The 24315-nt window shown below is 32.1% G+C and overlaps 1 protein-coding gene across 2 annotated transcripts; it reads right to left on the reverse strand.

The window, feature by feature from the left end:
- Positions 1–16523: 16523 nt before the first annotated feature.
- Positions 16524–22244, reverse strand: LOC137826002 (enoyl-[acyl-carrier-protein] reductase [NADH], chloroplastic). Of its 2 annotated transcripts, none has more exons than XM_068631837.2 (13): positions 21997–22244; positions 20734–21041; positions 20140–20249; positions 19967–20022; positions 19791–19875; positions 19671–19718; positions 18468–18542; positions 18286–18397; positions 18148–18199; positions 18010–18061; positions 17827–17884; positions 17061–17159; positions 16524–16968 (listed from the first exon to the last, which is right to left on the reverse strand). In XM_068631837.2, exons 2-13 carry the CDS (start codon positions 21002–21004, stop codon positions 16814–16816), a joined length of 1173 nt encoding a protein of 390 aa, XP_068487938.1. In that variant the 5' UTR covers positions 21005–21041; positions 21997–22244; the 3' UTR covers positions 16524–16813. The 2 variants fall into 2 exon arrangements, with proteins under 2 accessions (XP_068487938.1, XP_068487939.1); XM_068631838.2 differs by having other exon boundaries at positions 21673–22034.
- Positions 22245–24315: the final 2071 nt, after the last annotated feature.

A 24315-nucleotide genomic window follows, 5' to 3' on the forward strand; every position in this document is an offset into this window, starting at 1 on the left:
GTCTTTTCTTTTACAAATAAGAACTTTAAACTTTAATTTTATTTTAATTCTTATTTTTATAAATAAGCTAAAATTTTAATTTTATTTCAATTAATTCTTAAAACTTATCAATATTTATAAATATTTTTTAATAAGTTTGAATTAAATTTTTTAAATCAAATGTCAATATTTTTTTCATTTTTCTTCTTCTTCTTCTTACTATGACTCTTTTTTATGTATTAAAATACAATAAAAATAAGAATTTAGAAATAAATAAAAAAATATTTCTTTGATTTATAAAAGTATTTTTAATTGAGAATGATTTTAAATTGTTTATGAAAAGATATTTTACTTTAAATGAATTTGTTGATTATACTATAATGGTATCTTTTGAAAAATTATTTTATAAGTTTGAAGAATAAGATTAAGAATCTAGATACCTTAAACTAATACAAGTATTAGAAATTTAAAAAAAAAAATCAATTTTAATTAAAGATATTGAATTTAGCTTAATTCAAATTAATATTTATTAATAATACAATTTTTATACTATGATTAAGTTTAAATAATATCTTTTAAAAAACTATTTATAAAAAAAGGATAAATTTTAAGGATTAACTAGATTAAAAATAAAATCTAGATGTTTATTTAAAAAAACATTATCACAGTTAAAAATGTTCTAAATTTAAAGAATTATGTGATGTAGTTATTTAACCTAAAATTATTAGGAAGAAAAGTTATTTATAAAAACGTTTGGAAAGTTTTAAAGATTAATTAGAACAAAACTAAAATAATAAGTGTCTATTTATAAATAATAATAAAGTTTACGGATTAATTGAAATAAATTTAAGTTTGATGCATCAAGTTAGAGTGAGGACCAAATATCAATTAAAATAAAATATGTTTTAAGCTAGGGTTTAAGATTGTATTGTGAAATAAAATAAAATTATTTTGTAGGTTATATAATTATCTTTTGACAAAGTTATATGGGACAAATTATATTCGATTTAAACTTGAGCCGAGTTACTTAAAGGGAACTTGTTGTGAATCGTACAAATTATCTATTAAGACAATTATATTACTTCTAGGTACATATATAAAATTTATTTATAACTTTTAATATATTACTAAAGGTAATTTCATTGTTTTTAGTATTATTACTTTGTATTAAAAAAGGTATTGATTTTAATTTGCTTAAAAAATATTATTTTTAATTTTTATTTAACAATTTAATCATACTATTATACTTTTAAAAACTAAATATAATTTATCTTTTTAAATATTTTTTGGTCTTTGTACCGACCGGTTCTCAGGCGTTGACCAAAGTCAACATGGTGGGACCCAGAGCAAGGAATTCACTAGAGGTACTAGGAAGCAAGTGAGGAGTTTTCGTTAAGGTCCACGGCCTCGGACGTTGACCGGCATCGGGCGTTGACCGACCTCGGGTTTAGCACCAGGAATGCGCCTATGCCAGAAGGGTGTCCCCTCCTGATACCCACGGGTAGGAGTGACCGTGGAGGAGGCGACAAGATAGGGAAGTGGAGGCCTCGGGCCTCGGCACCCAGACAGTAATGATAGATAAAGAAAGGTGGTTCCCAAGCCACACCCCTAGTTCCAGCAGGGAGAGACCCAACTCACGAGGGATCTGTGCATGAGGTGTAGGGACGCGGCAGTACGCACCACCGCTAAAAAGCCACTGGGACAAAGACGATCCATGAGAAGGTCACGTCCCAGAGGGTGATCTGCATGCATGGCACGTGAGGAAGGCGAGGAACTCTCAGGGCGAATGACTTGGAGCTTGGGAGCATGAGTTGGCACCTCAACAGTCATCCCCGCGCAAGTTGCACTCCGACCAACCTTACACACTGAGAATGCCCTAAGACTGCGAACAGTGTTGCTAAGGAGCGCCCACAGAATACGCAAGTCCCAAGCTGGCACGTGGGCAGGAAACACCAAGAAGGTATATAAGGCTTACGATAAACATACTAAGGTACGTTTTTTCGCATTAAACACACAAGTGAACTCAGTAAGATAGAATTCAGTTACGATTCAGTTACACACTTCTCTAAGCACTGAGCTGGTGGTGTTCTACGACGGGAAGTGTTACGGTGTTTTCTACCATAGCTGACTTGAGCGTCGGAATGCAAACAGCCGCAAGGGCGTCCATTTGTCTCTCTGTTTCAGGTGTTAGCAACGGAGGAAGAACAACGTTGGAATAAAGGCAAAGGTGTTCGTGAAGTGAGGCTCGTAGAGACATGCGAAGGTGTCCAAGTCCAACCGGCAGGAACAATCTCTAATAATTTTTTTGGATTTTTCTTTTTATATTCAGTAAAACAATATATTATTTCGATTCTCTATTGAAAGAGAAAATAAATCAACCAATATGGTGCAATGTTGTTTTTCTTTAGTAGGGTTTGCATCTCTTATTTTATTTATTTTTTAGTCTTCCCTATTTATGGTAAAATTTAATAGGATGAAGATTAATGAATAAAGTGTTTTTTATGGGATTCTTTTCCGTCTTCTTATCACCATCAAATAAAATAAGTTGAAAGAAATCAAAAGATGCAAGCCTTAATTAAAAGAAAACAACATCATTTGCATCATATTGATTTTTTTTCCTAAGAACTGAATAATTAAAAAAAACACACTTTTAGAAGATAGGTTGTGTATAGGATTATATAATCGGTAGTTCGATAATGGTTTGATAAGATTTATTTAATAAGATCAACAAACCTTTAAATAGGATAAGTCCTACATGACTCTTTTACCATATTAGAAAGTGAACTTAAGTTTAACTCTATCTTATAAAATTAGCTTATAAGGTGAGAGTTACACCCACTTATATATTATAAAGTATTTTCATTTCTAATCAATGTAGAATCTCTAACACACGTATCCATCTTATCTAGTCATGATATATTCACTTGAGAAACAACTCATTACTTAAAAACAATTGTAAATAATGAAAATCAAATTTTATTAAGGATAAAAAACAAAATCTAAAAATTTATTGAAGACTAAAAGCTTATTTAAGTAAAAATAAAATAAAAAATACATGTTTATGTTTTAATTTAATGAATCCACCATCACTCAAGCAACAACTTATTATTCAATTAATGTTAGTAAATAACATAGATAAAAAGAAGAAACAAAAATTTAATACCAAAATATGTGAAACTTTTAGAAATGGCAAAGTAGGACGGGTCATGTGGGCTACTGAAAAAAAACACATGATAGGTTGCCTTCAACCTACCGGCCCGTCCCGCATAACTCACAGCTCGTGCGAGCCAAATACTTATATAAATAGGTTTTGTATTATTAACATTAGGAATTATAATATATTAAAAATTATACATGATATACAAATAAGGTTTAATTAAGTTTCAAGGTTTTGATTAATTTGGTTATTTTGAATTAGGTTTCTATTAAATTTTATTGGTCTATTGTGTACTCAAAAGTTCTATATTTTTCAATTGAGTCCTTATCGTTTGACTTTTGTCACCTTACTTAGTTGTCTCTATATGTTATTTTGTGTTAATATTAAACGATATAGTTTTTGGTTAACATAACACGTGTCTTTTATTGTTGGATATGTTAGAATATATGGTCTTAAACAAGAGAAGGGATGAATTGTTTAAGAGGAGTTTTTGAAAACTTTTTCAGGTTTAATGAAATTCTTTGTATAAATTTAGAACATGAATCAAGTTAGCCAAGAACACAAGCAGTTATGCAGCAAAACACAGGAAAACAATCGGTTGTTTCTTTGAAACAATCGGTTGTTTATATCAGTTAAGCTTAAAACAGAATTAAAAAGAGTTCAGGGTAAGAGAGAATCACACAATTGGCTTATACTGGTTCACTCTTAAACCATGAGCTACATTCAGTCCCCAGAATACCATTGGGTAATCCACTAAGCAATCAAACCAAATTACAAAACACAAACCACCAAAGTAGTGACCTTGAACCCTTCAAAAAACACACTACCTTTGGCAAACCACACCAAGAGTATTGATCTTGAACACCTCAAGAACACACAATACTCCTTGGCAACACAACACCATAAATACAGTAGGTTTAGAAAGGATTACACCTGATTACAGTACAATCTGAATTGAATACAATTGCAATCTTATTTCACTCTCTCTGGAAAATTCAAAGTTTGATGTGAATCTTGAAATCTTAGAATCAAATCTGTCAAATTGAATTTTTCAAAGCTGTTTCTTACTTATTCGAAAACATAAACAATATATTTTCCAAAGATTGGTCAAAGCAATTAATGAAGGAACGTATTCAGTTAGAAAACATTTAAAACAGATTCACCATTCAAAATTGAATTTTGTTAGGATTTTCAAAGAAACAATCAGTTGAAACCACGAAACAACCGATTGTTTTGGCTTGACAGTTAAGTCAACCAAACCAAAACAGTTTTCAACCTTTTTCAAAACTCCTAAGAGCAAAACAACTGGTTGATTCGACAAAACAACAGGTTGTTTTTCACTTAGTTAGAAAAACACTTGATTTCAAAAAGGTTTTAAATCACATCAGTTTTAGATTCAACAAAGGAGTGGATCACACTCTATTATACCCAGATCCCACCGAAACACAACAGCAACACCATCCTTTCATCAAACACTTTGGATTTGGATTCTTCAAAGCACTTGATCACACTTTATCAACAGGATGAAGATAAACGAAAACGAAAAAATAAAGCCTAAAAAAATGGTGTTGAGAGACTATGAAACACATGTGGGGTTGAACAACAAAATAATAACAACAGAATAAGGATTAATGCCAAAAGTAAGCAAGCTCGTTGTAAGTTTTTGATCATCCATGATCTTCATGGACAACTCCAACCTCGTCCTTGTTTTGTAGTCTCCCAACACCATATTTAGGTTTTCGTTTTGCTTTCCTCTTTGTTTTTGTTTACCATCATCCAACATGTTTCCGTTTTCACTTCCTTTTCAATCTCATCCAAAAAAGTTTTTCATTGTCATTTTGAACCAAAACAATAAAAAACAACTTGTTATTGGATGTGCTACAACTAAACCTTGTTATCTAATGTTCTTCACTACCTTCACATATAACTTTAACTCCACGCTTGTTTTGTTGCTCAACCCCACACTTGTTCCTTAGTCTCCCAAAATCGTATTTATGTTTTCATTTTTCTTTCCTTTTCATTTTCATTTACCATCATCCAACAATAAAATTCACCTTATTAACCACTTAGTCGCATATGTTTTTTCAAACAAAAACTATGTTTCCCCTAATGTAATACTAGGTTAACCTAGGTTCAATCCCCAAAGATGCATCTCATACAATTTTATTACTTTATATTCTCCTTAAACAAACTAAATTGGGGAAGAAGTGAATTCGCAAAAATAGTAACAGTAAAGAACATTAAATCGGGTACATAAAGAACAAAACAAAGTAATCAAAATGAACTAGAGTTAAGTAAAAACACTAAATGATTTACTCCAAAAACAGAACTTGAAAGTTGATGTAAATAGAAACTTAGAATTAAATGGCAGAGAAATAAAATTGCAGAAACAAAATGAAAACAGAGCATGTATTAGACGATTAAACTAAAACTACATTAGACGATTCAAGTAATAGATGATTGTGAAGTAAAATGAAACTATGATCTAATTTTAAAGCAAAAATAAAACACAAATCAATTTGTGCATTATGAAAACTAAGTACAACTATTAAATCGCCCATTCAATAATATTTTACCATACTCTATAGTTCTACGAAAGAAAAATTGAGCATTTAATGGAGATGTAAATGTTAAAAGTGTAAGATGTCAAAATGTAAATGACAGAAAATGTGAACAATAGAAATTGAAAAGAAAAAAATAAATTATTAATGTAAAAAAAAAAACAAGAAAAATGTAAAAAAAAAAAAGGCCATCTAATGAACAAAACTATACATTTTGGAAACAAAACATGACTAAAATCAAAATTGCAATTAAATGAACTAAAATTGTAAATAATTAACTACATAAAGTGAAATTTAAATGCATAATTGTAAACAAACAAAAATTAAAAGCAATTGCAGTAAAAAGAATAAAATTTCATTCGAGAAATGTGAAATCCAAATCTAAAATTCTTGTTCAATGAAGAAAATACATAATCAATCCAAGACAATTTCAAAAGAAGAAAGCAATTTAAACATAGCGTAGTCTAACCTAGTTTTAAGTTTGTTGTTACTCATTTCCAAAATTCAATTATCTTCCAAAGGTAAATGTACAAAATTAAAAGCAATAAGGGAAAGTATAAGACAAGGAAGATAGAGAACAGGAATGTAGAAGAACTCGAATGGACACAAACTGAAATTGCATTAAATTGTAAAAATAGAAAACTAACTAAACTACCATTTACTCTTAAGTAAGTGTAAACACAATTGTGTCTAAGTAAAAGGTAAAAGTAAAAATGTCTTAATTTGTGGTTATAATTACTATTTACAAGGTTCTAGAAGTACATATGGATGAGCTTAAACTGAAATAAAAATCGGGCCCATAAAAATTTATTACAAAAATTCTTATACTAGACTGTCTTCCAGCTCCTAGATCATCTAATGCTTCCTCTATTCAACAAATTTATGTTATTTGTTCCTTTCAACTCAAAATGCTAATCTTTCATGGTCCAATTATCTTCTTTAAAGCTCCAAAGTTCAAGAATCTACTATTGAGATCATGGATAGTCTAGATGATATGTCTAGATGGTCTGTTAAGCTCCTAACGTTCTTATGAGACTCTAAATTGTCCCTGATTCATACTTTTATGTTTTGATGATAACAAAAACTATTTGAATGAATTTATTGAATATTGAAATATCTAAACAATGTTTCTTCAACTGCAGTGTTCATTAGATGGTCTGATAGATAATCTTGAGTGCTACAACTTTTGTTCATATTAGATGATCTAATAAATTAGTCATGTTAGATCGTCTAATGTACAAGTTGAATACGTAACAATTTTTTATTACAAAGTTAAACGAAATATTTTGAATATACATATCCACTATATGTGTTCAATCAAAGAGAAGATTTGAAATCATGCAGTGAATATGTTCATCCCCATTTTTTTTGGATATCTCTACAATCTATCTTTCTTTAAATAGATTTGACAAAATTAACTTTTGTGATTATCTTTTATCATGTTTCTATATATTAATCTTTTCTAAGTAGAAGCATTTTGAAATACTAAAATTTTTAAATGATTTATTTTAATATCACGAAAAATCTAGAACGAAAACATTATCAAATTAAGTTTAATTTGTTTTTACTAATCCATATTGCAATTACTTTCAAATTATTTTTTAAATAGATTCGAAGCAAAAACAAAGTGAAAGATCGCAAATCTAAACTTTTTGTTATTTGTTATGGTCTTGCACCAAAAATGTGAAGATATAAAGATACCGCAAAATTCAACATTAACCAATTTGAAGATTAAAGGAAACATTCAAAAAGGTATATAAATGGATTGAATGTGTATAATGAAGTAAGGCAAGGCAAGCAAAAAAAATCATACTAGTGATCTTGCATAACACATTTAGTCTTTTGGGTTATGAGTGAAATCATTGTAATTCTTCACTTTGTGAATTTATACATGTGAGTTTTTCTTTGTTTCTTTTGAGAGTTCTTAATCTCAATGGGAGGTTAAGAAGTTGTAATCTAGAGAGGTATGAATAGTGGTTGTAACCTGGAGAGGTTAGAATACTTGTTGTAACGTGAAAAAGATAAGAATACTTGTTATTACCAAGTGTGTTAGTAGTGGAAGCTCTTAAGTAGTTGCTTAAGGGGATTATATGTAATCTGAGTTTGGGTGAACCAAAATATGTTCACGTGTACTAATATCTCTTTACTTTTGTTATTGCTTTTATGTTATTCTTATTGTTGGACGATATGTTAAACTATCCTACTAGACAATCAGTTAGATCGTCCTACTAGGCGATCTACTAGATGGTCCTACAAGACGATCTGTTAAACGCTCCAACTAGATGATCTGTTAAACGATCCTACTAGATTATTTGTTAGATAGTCCTATTAGACAATTTGTTAGACAATTCATTAAACATTCTACTAGACAGTCTAATTATTTTATCTATGCAAAAAGAGAGTCTAAGGATCCATTCAACTCCCTCTCTCTGTTCTGGAACCAATTGCACCTACATCTACTACAACAAAGATTAGTTCAAAATGTTATCATAGTTAAATCAACTAATTAGACGGTCTATAAAAATTTAAGTTGAAAATATAATTTTTATACAAGATTTTTTATAACTATAGTTCTCTACAAAAATATAAATCTATACTAAAAACAAAAAACAATAACATAAGAAGCCTCTACGAGATACAATTAGTCCATAAAATATGAAGAAACAAAAGTCATCACACCTATTGACCAAAAACTATGTCGTTTACTATTAATACAAAATAACATGTGGAGAATAACTAAGCAATATGACGAGGGAAGATGACAACAATATCACCCAATTAACATACAAATTAAATGGGGATGACTCAATTGAAAAATAGAATTTTTGTAGTATTGAATAGATTAAGAAAATTTAATAGGAACTTAATTGAAAATATCAAAATTTATCAAAGACTCTAAACTTAATTAAGCTGAATAATAACTATTATTTTTTTTTCTATCCTTTCGTAATTCACACTACAAAAAAATGGATTTATCTACAGAAGAAATCTATAGGTAACAGCAAAAATTTGTAGGTAAATCAGCATTACCCACGAATTTTTCACTAAAAAAAATATGTATGTAATGTAGGCGTTACGAAAGTTGAATCCGTGGGTAACAACAGTTTGTAGATAATACCCACCAACAACAGTCGGTAGGTAATATCCACCAACAACAATTTGTAGGTAATACCCCCAATAGCATTTCGTAGGTAATTCTACATGCATCAAAATGTTCATTCAAACATTTAAATGAATCTCTTTAGATATTTTATACTTGTACACTATTTAACATATCCAACATATGAAGTAATCCAACATATATTAATTGAACAATTTATTACACAAACATCATCTGATACATCTAACATAAAATAAAACACAAATTTTATTTCAAATTCAAACATAACATAATCGAAAGCTTAAAATTCCTAAAAGTCTACCTAATCAATATCTTCATTTTGTTGTTGCCTAGGAGGTTCTTGTTGCGGTTGTACTTAAAAAGATTGTTCTTGAAAGGCATTTCATTCTTGTGGATCATGTTGGTATGGAACACCTCAACAACTTTGGCAACAAATCAAAGTAAAATTCATGGCCCCATGTACCACCAAATTAAAGGAGCTAGCAATTTTATTATTTTTACTTCCACTCATATTTCATATTTGATGTAGTAAATTATCCTTTATAATTCCTGTAGACTAGACATAACCATATAACAAACAAGTAGTTGATAAAACAACGTAACCATAAGTTTGAGAATAAAATCATAAATCCAAAGTCATAACTAAGTCTCATTACAACTTATTTAAAAGCTAATATACAACATGTAACTCAAAAGTAAAACATGAGTAGGGTTTGACTCGCTAATGGATGTATAAGCTATTCTCTATCACTTCACTGCTACAATTTTTGCAGTTAGGGTTAGACGCAAAAATCGTGTGCCCTCAAATGGGGAAGCTTCGCTCTCAGATTTTGATTTTGGAATTTGGGTTTCGATTTGGAAATGAGGTTCATACATTGGATTTGGAAACTAATAAGCTCTGGGATTTCGCTTTTGGATTTGGAAACTAATAAGCTCTGGGATTTCGCTTTTGGATTTGGAAACAACTTCAAAGCTTTAATTTGGGTGATTTAGGAATGTAGTCTTCAGGTTTGAACTGGCAACCACGTTCAGAGGTTTGGTTTAGGAACAAGGTTCAGAGGTGAGCTTAAGAGGTTCAAAGGTATTCTCATTTGGGAAAATATTTTGATTTCAATACTTTCGTTTTCCAATTCAATACACATAGTGCGCTTTCGATTTTTGAAACTAAAACATTTTGAAAATTTTCCAACAACAAAAAGGGCGCTACGAGAAATTTATTTTTAACAGGGGGTATTTTTTTTTTTTTAATTTACCCATGCCTTCACCGATGACTTATCTTTTCCCACCAATCTTTATTGGTGGGTAACTACATCTCTTCATTAGTTTTTCCAAACTTACTTTTTTCCATCTAAAATGATATTACCTACGGATATAACAGTGGGTAAATTAAATTTACATACAAAAAAAAGTTGGTGAGTAAATTAAATTTCCAACACCTTTGAATTATATTTTTAATTTTCCAACACCTTTCAATTCTGTCTTAATTTTCCAACACCTTTCAATTTCGCTTTTACAATTCCTTATCATTTCAATTTTGTTTTACAATCTCTTGTCATTTACAATTCCATTTTTTATATTCATTAGGAATTTAAATTCCGCTTTTGAATTCCTTTGTCAATTTAAATTCCTCTCATGTTAAGTGATTTCTTTAACTTTCCATAGCCATTTTGCTTGAGTCATGATGTTCTTAGTGTTCTAAGAGTATTTTCCTATTCGACTTAATTGAATTTATTTGTGAAGAATTAAAAACAAAATTATAAGTTGTCTTAAGTAGTGGTTGATTTAATTCCAAATATAGAATGCAAGTGTTCACATAAATTGGATTTGAATCCAAATTTCATTTTAGAATTTGAAAAGTGAATAAAAAATATGCATGAAAAGAATATGGAAATTTTGAATCCATAGAAACAAAGAAAATTAGGTGCATTCACATTTCAAAAATCAAGTTGTTAAAAAAGATTCTATTTGTGTGGAAAATTGTGTTCATATCTTGTGGAGTTTTATTCTTACTTTAATAATTTCTAAACATAAGCTTCATATTTAAAATTTAAGTTTGAGTCTTAAAAGTTTTTTTTGTTGTTTGTATTGTTAAAAGTTTGTCTCCATCTTATTTCCAAATTTGGTTTAGCTTTCTTGCTTTATACTTTTCTTCCTTATCTTCAAATTGTCTTAAGTTTTCTGAGTCCTCTTTGAGTGAGTGATAAGAGTATTGTCATCTTTCATTTGAAGCAATTCTTGCATGCATGGACTCTTTGGATATTAGAACCTTCTTTTTTAGTGAAGAGTAATATTAACCTTACTTCATCTTTTGCTAAAAAGTCGAGTGATACACGTGAGAATAGTGATTAAAATTGTTATGTTGAACTAATTGTTTGAATTTGTTTCTGCAAAATTATGTCTCACTTGTCATCTAGGGAATCATCCAAACCACCTTCTCTTTAAAAGGAAAGCCTTATGGTGGAGCTTGAAAAGACTAAGAGAAGCCTGGTTCAAAGGGAAGAAGATATATGGAAAATGATGGAGAGGTTACAAAGACTAAATGAGTCACAAGATAGGCAAAATCGGGAAAGAAGATGGGAGCCTAGAAGAACAACAAGATATCAAATGCACTATGGAAGCCAAGAAGAGGAAGATGAAGATTGGAGAATGCAAAATTATGAAGTTAGGCACCATCATCATCATCATCAACCCAAGAAGTCCATGTCTTACCCAAAGAGTTTGTGATACACAGTTATCATGAATCTCTTAAATATCTAAAAAACCAGAGCAAACTTGCTAAGTGGGTAAAGTTTATTGAGCAAGTTTCCTATGTTATCAAACATAAGCAAGACAAGTCAAATGTGGTTGCAAATGCTTTTTCTAGAAGACATACATTGCTCGATTTTTAAACACTCAATATTTCGTTTTTTATCACATCAAGGAAATTTACAAAGACGACCTTAATTTTTCTCACATCTTACAATAATACTCAAAAGGAACCCACAAAGACTTTTTCATCCATGAAGGCTTTTTTAAAGGAAAAAGACTATGTGTGCCTCAAGGGTCTTTGAGACACTCTCTTGTTAAGGAGACACATGAAGGTGGATTAATGGGACATTTTGGGGTAGGAAAAACCTTAGATACCTTGCATGAACAATTCTTTTTTCCCATCATGCGAAAATATGTACACAATTTTTGTAATAAATGCATAACATGTAGGAAAGTTAAGTCTAGGGTTCAAGGTCATGGTCTATATACCCCTCTACCCATCCCTGACATGGCTTGGGTAGATATTTCAATGGATTTTATTTTATCTAAGGGTATGAATTCTATCTTTGTGGTGGTGGATCATTTTTCCAAAATGGCCCATTTCATTCCATGTCACAAAGTAGATGATGCTTGTAATATTGTCAATCTCTTCTTTAAGAAAGTTGTTCAATTACATGGACGTCCTAGAAGTATAGTATCTGACAAAGACTCTAAGTTCTTGACTCACATCTTGAAAACCTTGTGGAGCAAACTTGGCATAAAACTGATGTTTTCTACTACTTGTCATCCCTAAACAGATGGATAAACAAAAGTGGTTAATAGAACTTTGTCACAAATGTTGAGATGCCTTATTTTCGAGAATCCTGGGGTGTGAGAGGACTTATTTCCTCACATTGAGTTTGCTTATAATAGAGTAGTTGATTCTACTACTTCTCACACTTCTTTTGAGGTTGTGTAAGGGTTCAATCCCCTTGCACCAACACGTCAAGCGACAAATAAAAAATAAGGTAGGCAAGTATGCTCAACATGCAAATAAGGGACGTAAAGAAATTATCTTTAAACCTGGGGATTGGGTATGGCTTCACTTAAGAAATGATTGTTTGCTTACTCAAAGGAATCTAAATTCCTTCCCCGTGGTGATGGTCTCTTTCAAATCATTAAAAGGATCAATGATAATGCTTATGTGTTAGATCTATGTAACACATATTTAGGGACTAGTTCTTTTCATGTGAGTGATCTAACTCCTTTCTTTGCAGATATTTCAAATTCGTGGACGAATTCTCTCCAACCTAAGGAGCATGATGAAACCCTAACTTATAAAACATCCACTAAGACATCCCAGCCTTCTAGAAGGATGATTAGGAGCATGACACGGGACCCAGGGCTAGTCAGACTCATTCCATATGACTTACAGTCCATTATGCCTTAAAGGATTACCAGGAGCATAGCAAAAATTTGGACCTGAGCACCAATTATTTTCCCTGCTTTTTATTTCGGTAGAATAGGATTTAAATAGCATAAAATTGGGCTTGTGTCAAGCCCACATTTTTAACTTACCTTCTAGAAGAGATCTCCATATTTCCCCCACCATGTGCTTCACATTTTGAGCTAGATTCTAGAAGGCTCTCTCCATGAACGGCTCATTCATACCCATTTCCCATGTGCCTCTCTTGATCACCTAGGCACCTTAGGCTATAAATAGAGTGCATTGCTCTCTTGTAAATCACATTAAATTTTGAAGTAAAGAAACCTTTCTTGAGTGAATTTTTTAGTATTCTAAAGTTATTTGAGTCTTATCTTGGCAAATAATGCTGCAAGTGGCGACTCCTTTCCTCACTCATCTTAGAGCTCTCCTTCCTCAAGTGGCGTGATTCTCTTCCATCTTCATTGATGCTTCATCCGCCTAAGAATTCCTTTTCTCTTATCTCTTTCATTTTCATTCATTATTTCGTCAATTCTCTTCCAATTCTTATGCTTAATTCTGTGTGCCATTAGTCATTGTGTGTGTCTTTTCTCTTTGCTCTTTAAAGAGAACCTTCAGAATTACTTAACTACTTGGTTAAGTTTGTGTCTAGTGACAATCTTCACTGAGTCATCACCTTATCTTGCTAAACAAAATTCTAATCCAAGTGAAATACATAAAAACATGTGTAATTACAAATTAACTCATATCAACACCTCTATTTATAGAAGATATTTTTTAAGAAGGAATCTAACAATCTAGACAAACTTAAGAATTGAAATCTTAAGCTTGGAAACCCATCTCATTGATAAACAATGATATGTTCTTTATCTATTTAGAAGAATGATCCTTATCATGTATACATCGTAAGACACAACACCTCTTTTAGGAAGAAACCCTATGATCATCTAATGGCATCTTCTTATAACCAAGTTTTTAAGGTATGAGTGGCTTCATTCCAAACAATACTCAGTCTTACCTAGGAGTGACTATGTTCCAAACAATACACAGTTGCTTAGCCAAGAGTGTTTACGCTTCAAACAGTGCCTGATTGTTTACCTAGGAGTGTCTGCATTCCAAACAATACTCAGTCATAGTTAGGAGTGGTTGTGTTCTAAACAAAACTCATTTGTTTGGCCAGGAGTGGTTGAGGTTCATAAAATACTTGTCTTATATTTTCAATGATAGTCTACCTTGTGAAACATGATCAAGCTTATCAAGAATTACATGGAGTCTTAGTTAATAGACTAGCCAGTACAAAAATATCAAGCGTAAATCTTTCTTTACTCTCAACACTTTTATATTGTTATTGAATTGTCATCTAACTTTAAAGAGGGTCTTTTGAACTAGATTTGCAAAAATATCTTGATAGTGAGTTTGTCCACTTGAAACTGCATCTGACTATTTTAATCATACATGGATCTTGTGGAAATTATGAAATGTTTTATTATACAATTCAATTATCTCTTCTTATGTATTTTACCTAGCTTTCACAGTTAATGTTAGAGCTTGGCCTCTAACGGGTTGAACACCTAACAATTATTAGAAGAAAATATATGATAACGGCAAGGATGGAATGACATATCATGTTAGGGAGCATCACTCACAAGGTTAGTGACATTCTTAGGAGAAGACTAGCCCTATTGAAAATATTGAATGGAAATGTACATAAAATTCACACACTATCAATTATGGACCATCAACACTGAGACATCGACATCGACATCAAATCTCTAGAGGAAGACTAAACACAAGAAAAGTTCAATTACATGCAGTTGAACAATAAAGCTAAGTGCACTCTTATTTGTGCTTTATCTATAAATAAATATAAACAAGTTAGTAGGTTGAAGACATCTAAGGAGATGTGGGACTCCTAGAAGATAAACTACAAGGAAAATGAGAACGTGCTACTAAGGAAGACTACTACCCTCAAACATCAATACAAGTTTTTCACCACAAATGATGGTGAATATATTGATGACATGTTTGAAAGAATGTAAATTATTCTAATCGAACTAGAAGCTTTAGGACAAAGCTTCCAAAAAGCTTAGATAAATTTGAAGTTGTTGTATAACATGCCATAGGTGTGAGAACCGACAACCACAACCATCCAAGAAGCGTACAACTTAAAGAAGGTCACTTGGGATGAGCTTTTAGGAATCCTAAAAGTCATAAGGTTCATCTCTAAGATCAAGATCAAAATGAGACCATAACGATGTCTAACAAGGGTTACATGCAAGGTCTACGTTAAAACAACTTCAGATCAGACACAAGGACATTTATCACTGAAGGCTTTAGAAGAAGATATTTATACTTCTGAAGTTGAGACAAAGAACTCAATTGATGATATAATATCTCGAATGTTAAGAAAGGTTAAGAAAATGCTTAAACAAATTAATTTGTAGAGGAAGAAAATTGAATAGAATAGATATATGTGTTTATGAGTCTACTTAGGTTGTGTTCTATATTGTAAATTTTATAGAAAATTTAGATGTTTTGATTTCAAATTGACATTGAATATTAGAAAGCTTAACTTAACAAATACCATTTCTCCCTATTTATACTTTAGTTAATCAACATAAATTTGTTGCGTGAATCCAAATTCCTTAAGTGGATTTTCAAAAATAGGGTTAACACTGACTTAAATTTGTTGGGCAAATGGGAAGATGCTGAGAAAACTCCTACTTGAGAGTAACCTTGATTATAGGGCTCTCATTTGCTGAGAAATAATATTTCAGTGAGTGAAAGTTTATTTACCTTAGCCCATTATGAGAAAAAAAACTCTAGATGTCTCTCTACTCTTCTTCCTTCTACATAAAAAATGTGAAATACCTCATGAGTGTTTGACAAGGATGCGGGTAGCGCAACGCAACTCTATACGATATTTGACTCAATCAGAAATCAGAAGAACAACACGCCAAAAGGGCTAGACTTGCTTGGATGAAGTTCTTGAAGGTTTGGAAGGTGATGGAAGGTGATGGAAGGTTGTGATTTGCTTGTGTTGGGTAATATTTAAGGTTTTGATCAGAGTTGGAGGGAAAGGCTCAAGTTCTTGGAGGAATCTTGGAGCCTTCTTGGAGAAATCTTAAAGCCTTCTTGGAGTGTTTCTTGGATAAACCAGACGAAAGTTATGCTATAGGTAAGGTCTTGGTGTTTTGTTTTTTGGAAGGTGTTTTGGATGTTCTAAAGGTAAGGTTTACTTGAGGATTAGTGTAGGAATTGAAGGATGTTATTGGTTTGAATGTTAATTTTGAATCACCTAAGATAGGTTGGCCAAAAGCTAGGTTCAAGATTCTTAAATTGTTCTTGCTTAAGGATTCATGGTTCTTAATAACAGTTTAATAGTTGTATTTTTCAAATAATAAAGTTAACATTTTTTTACATTGTAGAAATTCAATCCTTAAAATTTGAGAAATTTAAATTGATTTCAATTTTTAAATACAACTCTATTGAAAGTACAACGACCTTGTTAAAAACATTTGAAGCATAGAGTCATTAGAAAATTCAACACACCTATTCAAGTTTTTGTTTAAGAACTAAAATAACTTCACCTCAGATCCTCATTCCTCAAGGTATGACTCTTCAAATGAGAACATACATTTTGCAGAGGATGATGAAAAGTATATCATAATTGATGAAAAACATTGGTAACAAAGCTCAAACAATGCTTGGTATTTTATGGAAATGTAAAAACTAACACCTCACGGTTTTTATTTTTCTACAGAATCCTAGGCCGTAGGGTCTAAGTTGTATTAGAGAAAAACTAAGGACCTTAATTCACAATTTCAATGGTGCTCCTTTGGAATGTCAAGTTCTTTGAATACTGGACTATCAACTCCAACACCCATAGCGTTAAGGCCATTGTCAACATATATAACAGAACCTGTAATGCCTGATGCCAAATGTGATGACAAGAATGCAGCAGTGTTGCCTACCTCCTCTGTTACAGAATCTCCAATATGTAAGTAGTTGCAGGTAAAAAGGTGCAAAAGGGTCGTTTCAGAAAGGAAGAATCTCAAAGTGAAACTTTACCAGCATGTAGTTCTTTCTGAAGTGGTGCATTGGTAAATGAATAATCAATCATCATGTCAATGAAGCCAATTGCTTTCGCTGCACGGCTTCCCAGTGGACCTAGCCATTGAAAACAACTCAACATGTTAATCAATTTGCACTGAATTCATTGACATGCAACTGAAAATAATTTAAGTCAACATGTCTATCAATTTGTTCTGAATTCATTGACATGCAAAAAACAATGAAAAAGTTTACTTGCATAAATGTATGGTACAGTTATATTTTTTTAACCACCCCATCAACCCGGAGAAGGAGAAATTATTAGGTGTTCCTAACCTGTGAAGAGGGTAGTGAGAGATGAAAAAGGGCAAGAGGAAATTATTAGAAGTGATTTCATGGTGAATAATATCTCTAAAGACTTGGTTTTTAATTGAGCCTCATGGCATCATGTGATCCATAAAGTTGAGATCACTAGTGGGATAAGACAATTGCTATTGTATAAGACAATAATTGGATCTACTTTTAGTAATTGTGAATTATGTAGTTCAGATATAATGCAGTAAAAATTCTCCGCTATTGACACATTTCCAATTTGGAGGGAATTAGACATGAACAGTTTTGGTAACATAATAATAAGACCAGAGCAAAAAATATTTTACAACACTTCCTTCTTCACCAAGCAATTGGCATCACTTGCTTCAGATCACGAATTTATGTGTCATTACATGGAGAAAAGGAAAGCAAACAAAAATTATTTGCTGACGAAGTGGTAGGCCATCAATACCTGCGGATATGGTATTGACTCTGATTCTTTTCTTTCTGCCAGCTTCAAAAGCAAGCACCTGGAAAAGCAGAAAACATTAGGTATAATATATTAAATATCGAAAGGGTAAAAGGGGGGAGGTGGAGAAAGTTAAGCTACATGCACATAATTTGAAAATTTGAAAAAAAGAAAAAAAAAACTCACTCTAGTATCACTTTCTAAAGCAGCTTTTGCGGAGCTCATACCACCACCATATCTGCATACAAGAAATTTCAAAACTTTAGATAAAAAAATGTGATCAAAATAAACGAGTTTATGAGCTTTGAAGCATATCCAACACACCCAGGAATGATCCTCTCTGAAGCAATGTATGTAAGAGAAATTGCAGATCCATCTACAACCAAAACATGAAGGTAAAAACAATAACTGATGGAACAATGAAGCAATAAAATGGCAAGCCTCTTTCAGTAATGAACATGCCTCGGTTCATGATTGGAAGAAAATGTTTGAGTAGTGAAATATAAGAGTAACTTGATGCAGACAAGGCAGCAAGATATCCTTTACGTGATGTCTCAGTCAATGGTTTGCTGACCTAAAACAAAGTTGAGTGTCAGTTAAAGCTAAAAGACATGAGGTGACAAAAAACTTCATTATTGTAATACCTCTGGTCCATTAGCAAGCGAGTGCACAAGTATGTCGATATTTCCAAAATCTTTCTTGACACATTCAGCAACTTCCTATCAGGTAAATCAAATCACAGTGTAACTCTACACTTCACAAACTGAGATACAGATCACAATGTAATGGCTACTCAACAAAGCATCCTATGTTTCAAACAAATATTGCCATGAACCATTATTGAAAACTTTAAAAAATAAAAGATAAACCAAAATCAAGTAATTAATGAATCATATGAAATAATCAGAGTGAAATTACGTTTTCAGCCTCAGGATTGGTCATATAGAAGTTTAAAACAAACAACAAAAAGTAAAGAAAAGACCCTTCATCTTGTAGATGATTACATCATGTATGGAATTTATATGATTTATTTATGATTAAATTCATGTGTCTTATTGAATAAGTCAGTAGAGCTTCTAGTCAACAACCCAAATAAACTTTAGTATTGACTCTGACAAGGTTATACATGTTCATTAAAGGCAAGGAGCAGAGGAAAAACATATAAAAAGATTTTTTTTCTTTTATTAAAATGTAAATCCAAGAGTAGATTATATATCTCTTTATTGGGTTACAAGCTTCAGATCTACATGATCTTAAAATATGAATAGATTGTATGACCTTAGACTATTTTCTCTATATCCTGTCTCCACTAAGAATAGGTTCTAAAATTTTCTTGAATAAAAAAGCTTAATTATGATTTCTGTCTCCACATTGAATTGGCACCACCTATGTTTACCAGCCAACAAATTGATCTATACAATCATCTGGTGTAAAGCTTCAATGTATTCTAAAGTGTATAAAATATGGAATATTCTTCGAATTGATCATTAGTTATATGTAACAATTCCTCCTTATATGGATTTGAAATAAGTACCTATAATAATGCTTTTGGTAAGTTGTGATATTTATTTCTAATAGCTTTAATAAACTTGGCTTAATAGCTTATTTAGCTAACAATCATTAGCTCAAAAGAAAATGAGAAAAGAAGCTGATATCCAATTAGATGCTCCCTGGAGAGATCTTAGCACAAGAAAATTTTCATATCAACATTTATGGCACCAAACCCATGTACAATTTAACAAGACTGATAATATATTCAAACGTTTCAGATAAATCAAATTAAAAAGAGTATTGAAAGGGTATCATAATGGTGGAGAAATACAGATGACAGAATAGTTAATGAATACCTGCACAGTCCAATTTGAGGCTCCAGCATAGCGCTTGTTAGCTTTCACCTATACAATTTCCACAAACATTAGTAGATGATATGTTTTGTAAATGTAATTTGTTATGGACTTCTCTCTTACATCTTCTGGGACATCTTCAGGGTTGTCATATACTGCATCCAAAGGATACACTTTAGCAATCTCCATCAATGAACCATCTTTCAATCTGAAAGATGAAAATAGTTCCTTGTTAGCAAAATAAGTGAGTCTCACATTTTTTAACAAATAAAATCAATAAAACCACTTAAAAGTTTTACTTGCGTGACTCATCGAATTTTCCACGTCTTAGACTGGACTCAAAAATATTTAGAGCCTGCATAAAAATGTTCAAAGTTAGTACCTGACCACTTGTATACTGCACAAAGATACATCAGGGTAAAAGCAAACAATGCACAAATACACAACACCGAAATCTGTAATAATTACTCACAGGCACCCATGTGCCAAGAAGAATTTCAGCTCCTGCTGCTGCAAGAGATTTTGCTATTGCCCACCCATATCCATTGTCATCAGCCACACCAGCAATGAAAGCCCTTTTACCTGCAGATCACTAAACATTTAGTGGAATGCACAACAAATCAAAGATATAAAAAAAGACAGTACGAAAAAAAAGGTACACTTGGCAATACCAGATTTTGAGAAAAAAGTAAACACTTAAGACATTATTGTTGAGTTGTTATACCATATAGAGGTTGCACAGACAACAGTTTATAGATACTGTCTAAGAGAAACGATTTTTTTACACTTTTTCTTTTCTAGTGTGCCAACTTTCAGCAAAGTAGATTTTGGAATGAGTAAACTATTGAATAGAGAAAAGAGCCTATGGAGTCACAACACAACCTTTTGACATTACTCCATATAACTATGGGAAGGAAAATTAAGGGCAGGGCGTATATTCTTAAAATCGTAAACAATCAAATTCAAGATTACAGAATAGATTAAATATAAACACACCAATATATGATGTTTGGACATCCTACAAACTTGTATTGATACAAAGCATTCATGGAAATAGATGAGAAACCTTTCAAATCAATTGGCAATCCCGGAACCTCATCGTTTGAACTAGACACGGACATTGCATTTGTCCTGATTTTTTCATATTTTACAGCAGCTGCTGTCATTGTCAAGAGAGGTTGTGTTGATGCAACATGACAAACACTTGCCAGTTTATGACATGAGTCAACCTTAAACCTGCCTCCAAGATTGGCAGGATTTACATTTGCAAACCTTTGTGATGAAACATTGGGTCTTGACATTGCAGTTGGAAAGTTGGACACTGTTGTTGTTGCCATCTCGTACAGATGTGTAAAGATGGCAGAGCACCTAGATCTGCATACAGAACTAACATTATGATCAACATATCACACTATATTGAGAAATGATTAATATTTGTCCTGACCTTATTCTTAACAAAACTTATGATGACAAAGAAACCTTGGATACCAAATAAGGACAGCTCAGAAAAGAATACAAGTTGATAAATAATTCAGAAGTTAACTCAGTCCAAATGCGTCGATTGAAACTTTGCCTATCTCTTATAGTACTTGAGTACAGATTTTGGCTCCATCTTTCCACTAAGCATATATTAAATTAAATTATCACAAATAAATCTCCAAGTTATCACTTACCTCACTCATGAATTTAACATTGCCTTTAATTGGTAATGTTTACTACTGCCAATCATACATATATTTGGTTAAACTAAAAAAATTCTAACAAATTAAAAGCTAAGAAAGCCAAAGTTTCTACCGATGAGCAAGAAAGATAAAACGATTAAAACAAATCCAACCTCCTTATTGATAAAAAGTGGCCAAGACCAGGAAAGAAAAACAAACAAAAAGTAAAGGTATTTTTACATTAAATCTCTAACTCCTCAAGGTTAAAGCTCTTTACTAGATCACTCGCAGTTTCCAAAAGGCTTATATCTTTTTCGTAAATAACAAAGACATGAAAAGACCACCTCAGTCCAATTACTAGATCCCCACAAATCTCCACAACTGAGTCACCCACTTGTTTAAAAGTTCCATTTATCACAGTCTCTGATCACAAAAATTGTTACTTGATCAAATATATCACATGCAGAAAACCAACAAAAAAAAACAGCCAAAAACATCCATACACACGTCCCTTGATCAAATGCAAACACAGTGACATTCTTCATGCAGATTAATTGCCCCCCTTCTTTTCAATAGAACCAACATTTGCATGATAGTATCAATGTTGCATTGTAGAAACAAAACAAACAAGAACAAGAAGATGGCCAGAGAAATTGGGTGTTTGTTACCTGGAGAGAAAGGTATAGGAAATGCAAAACTAGGCCTTGTATGTTGGAATGTGTTAGATTAGGGGTAGATAATGGGGGCAGTGGATTCCTGAGAGGGTCGATGAAAACAATGTTGTAGTTTGATGTGAAGTAGGTTAAGAGTAGTTAAGGACTTTGAAAATGACGACTCCAAATCCAATGCTATGTAACATGCTCCTCCAATACATTTATATAATAAATGCTAACTAATAACTCTTAATATTTTTCTTACTTGGAGGTATGTGGGTAGGAAAAATATAATTAAGAGGGCAAATTCTATAATTATGTTCTTGACAAAGATGATTGGATATTTTGCACTATCTTTTAGGATGACCGAGAAATTCTTGATTTTAAAGGATATTTGATTAAAGGATATGCAAAAATAAGAAAAAATATTTTTTATAGAATAAGTAATTTGAGGAGCAGTTATAGGGAAGTTACAAAAGATAAATTAAAGCAAAATCAATGCAGAGTGAAAGTTATCTTATTTTTTAAAGAACTAAATGTTATATTGTAATCCTATAAATAGGACTACATAGGCACATTAGAAGGCAATATTACACATTTGTAAGACAAATACTCTATCTAACACGTCCCGAAGCATAATAATGGCAAATAACAGAATTTTCTGTCTTATTATTTGTTTCTTAACCTTCTTGCTTCTTTTTTGTCTCCGTTTTCAATTTTTCTTTGGATTATTTTATTTTACCTTATCGTTATATTGCATTCAATATTATTTTTTATCACGTCTATGATATTAATATCCTTTATAATATGAATAATATTTTCATTTATCTCTTAGTAAATTAATTTATTAGGATTAATATCGAAATAAATGTTATAAATATTGACTCTGAGATATTATTATAACAAAGTTCAATGCACGAGAAAGGTATAAAACAATTAAAGTGGATTAAGAATTTCATAATAGGATAAGATTTTAAGTTAGTATAATAATTCATAGGTTAAGTTCTTTTATTTTAAGTACTATAAGGCCCATGTGACCCACTTATCTCCTATTAAAATTATTCACTCATATATGAAAAGGTATGTGAATTTTGAGTATATCCTAATTTTTAGAGTAGTTGTAGCAAAAGCCTAGCAAATTGGTGCTTTCAATACCTCCTCATGCCTCCTAAACCTCAAACCAAGGACTTGGAGGAAGTCTTGACCACCATCTAGGACCGCTTGACTGCCATTCAAATTCAAATGGAGGAGAACCTCAACTGACAAACATCATTGGAGACACGCAATGACAAACTCCAATCCAACCTCACCATTCTCATGAATCAGGTATCTTCCATTCCCTTCTTAGATCCCAAACCACCCCTACAGGAAGAAACAAATTTTCAGGCACCTTTAAATAGTGTTAACCACCAGACCAGCCCTCACATAGCACAATCCCAATCACAATACCAAACCCGGCCAACACCTACTCTCTGACCACCCAAACTTACCTTACCTCCTTTTGATGGAAAGGAACCCTTAGATTGGCTTTTTCAAGTTGACCAATATTTTTCCTTTTATCAAATACCTATAGACCGCTGTTTATCCATGGTTGCATTTCACATGCAAGGGGATGCTCTTTCTTGGTTTAAATGGTTACACCACAACAACCTCATCTCAAATTGGCCCACCTTCACTGGAGCCTTAAAGCTTCGTTTTGGCCCTTCTACATACACCAACCACCAAGTAGAATTGTTCAAACTCCAGAAAATCACCACAGTCACTAAGTATCAAGGTTTATTTAAAAAACTATGCAACTACATAATGGGTCTAACGTCGGATACCATACTTAATTGCTTCATTTTTGGATTACATCCAGACATACACAGAGAATTAGCCATTTTGAACCCCTATTTTATATCCCAAGCCATTGGTCTGTCAAAACTCATTGAAGATAAAATCAAGGATTCCAAAGAGAAACCCACTTGGTTTCAAACATAGTACACCACCCAACCTCCCAACCTATCAATACCAACAATCTCTCATAAGACCACTACCCACCTTTACCCAAATTCAACCATACCCATCATAAGGTTGAAAACTACTCAAATGTAGGAACAACGTGCCCTTGGACTATGTTACAATTGCGATGAGAAATTCATTCCCGAGCATAAATGTAATACCTCTCGTTTTCTACTCTTATTGGATGATTTAGAACCTCTTGATGACGCAAAGGAAGACATGGCTCCTACAATAGAAGCCTCAAACACCATTCATTTTCACTTGTCTTCCCAAGCCCTAACGAGGAACACTTCTCCTAAAAACCTCAAATTTACAGGAATAATTCATAACATA

The sequence above is a fragment of the Phaseolus vulgaris genome, chromosome 8 (assembly GCF_051622355.1).
Source record: "Phaseolus vulgaris cultivar YP4 chromosome 8, ASM5162235v1, whole genome shotgun sequence".
In the NCBI taxonomy this organism is placed as follows: Eukaryota; Viridiplantae; Streptophyta; class Magnoliopsida; order Fabales; family Fabaceae; genus Phaseolus; species Phaseolus vulgaris.

Coding starts and splice junctions, on each gene's coding strand:
- LOC137826002 (XM_068631837.2), bottom strand. CDS start 21,004: ATGGCAACAACAACAGTGTCCAACTTTCCAACTGCAATGTCAAGACCC. Junction 20,023..20,139: donor TTCTTGGCACATGGGTGCCT/GTGAGTAATTAT, acceptor ATTTTTATGCAG/GCTCTAAATATTTTTGAGTC. Junction 17,160..17,826: donor AGTCAATACCATATCCGCAG/GTATTGATGGCC, acceptor TTCAATGGCTAG/GTCCACTGGGAAGCCGTGCA.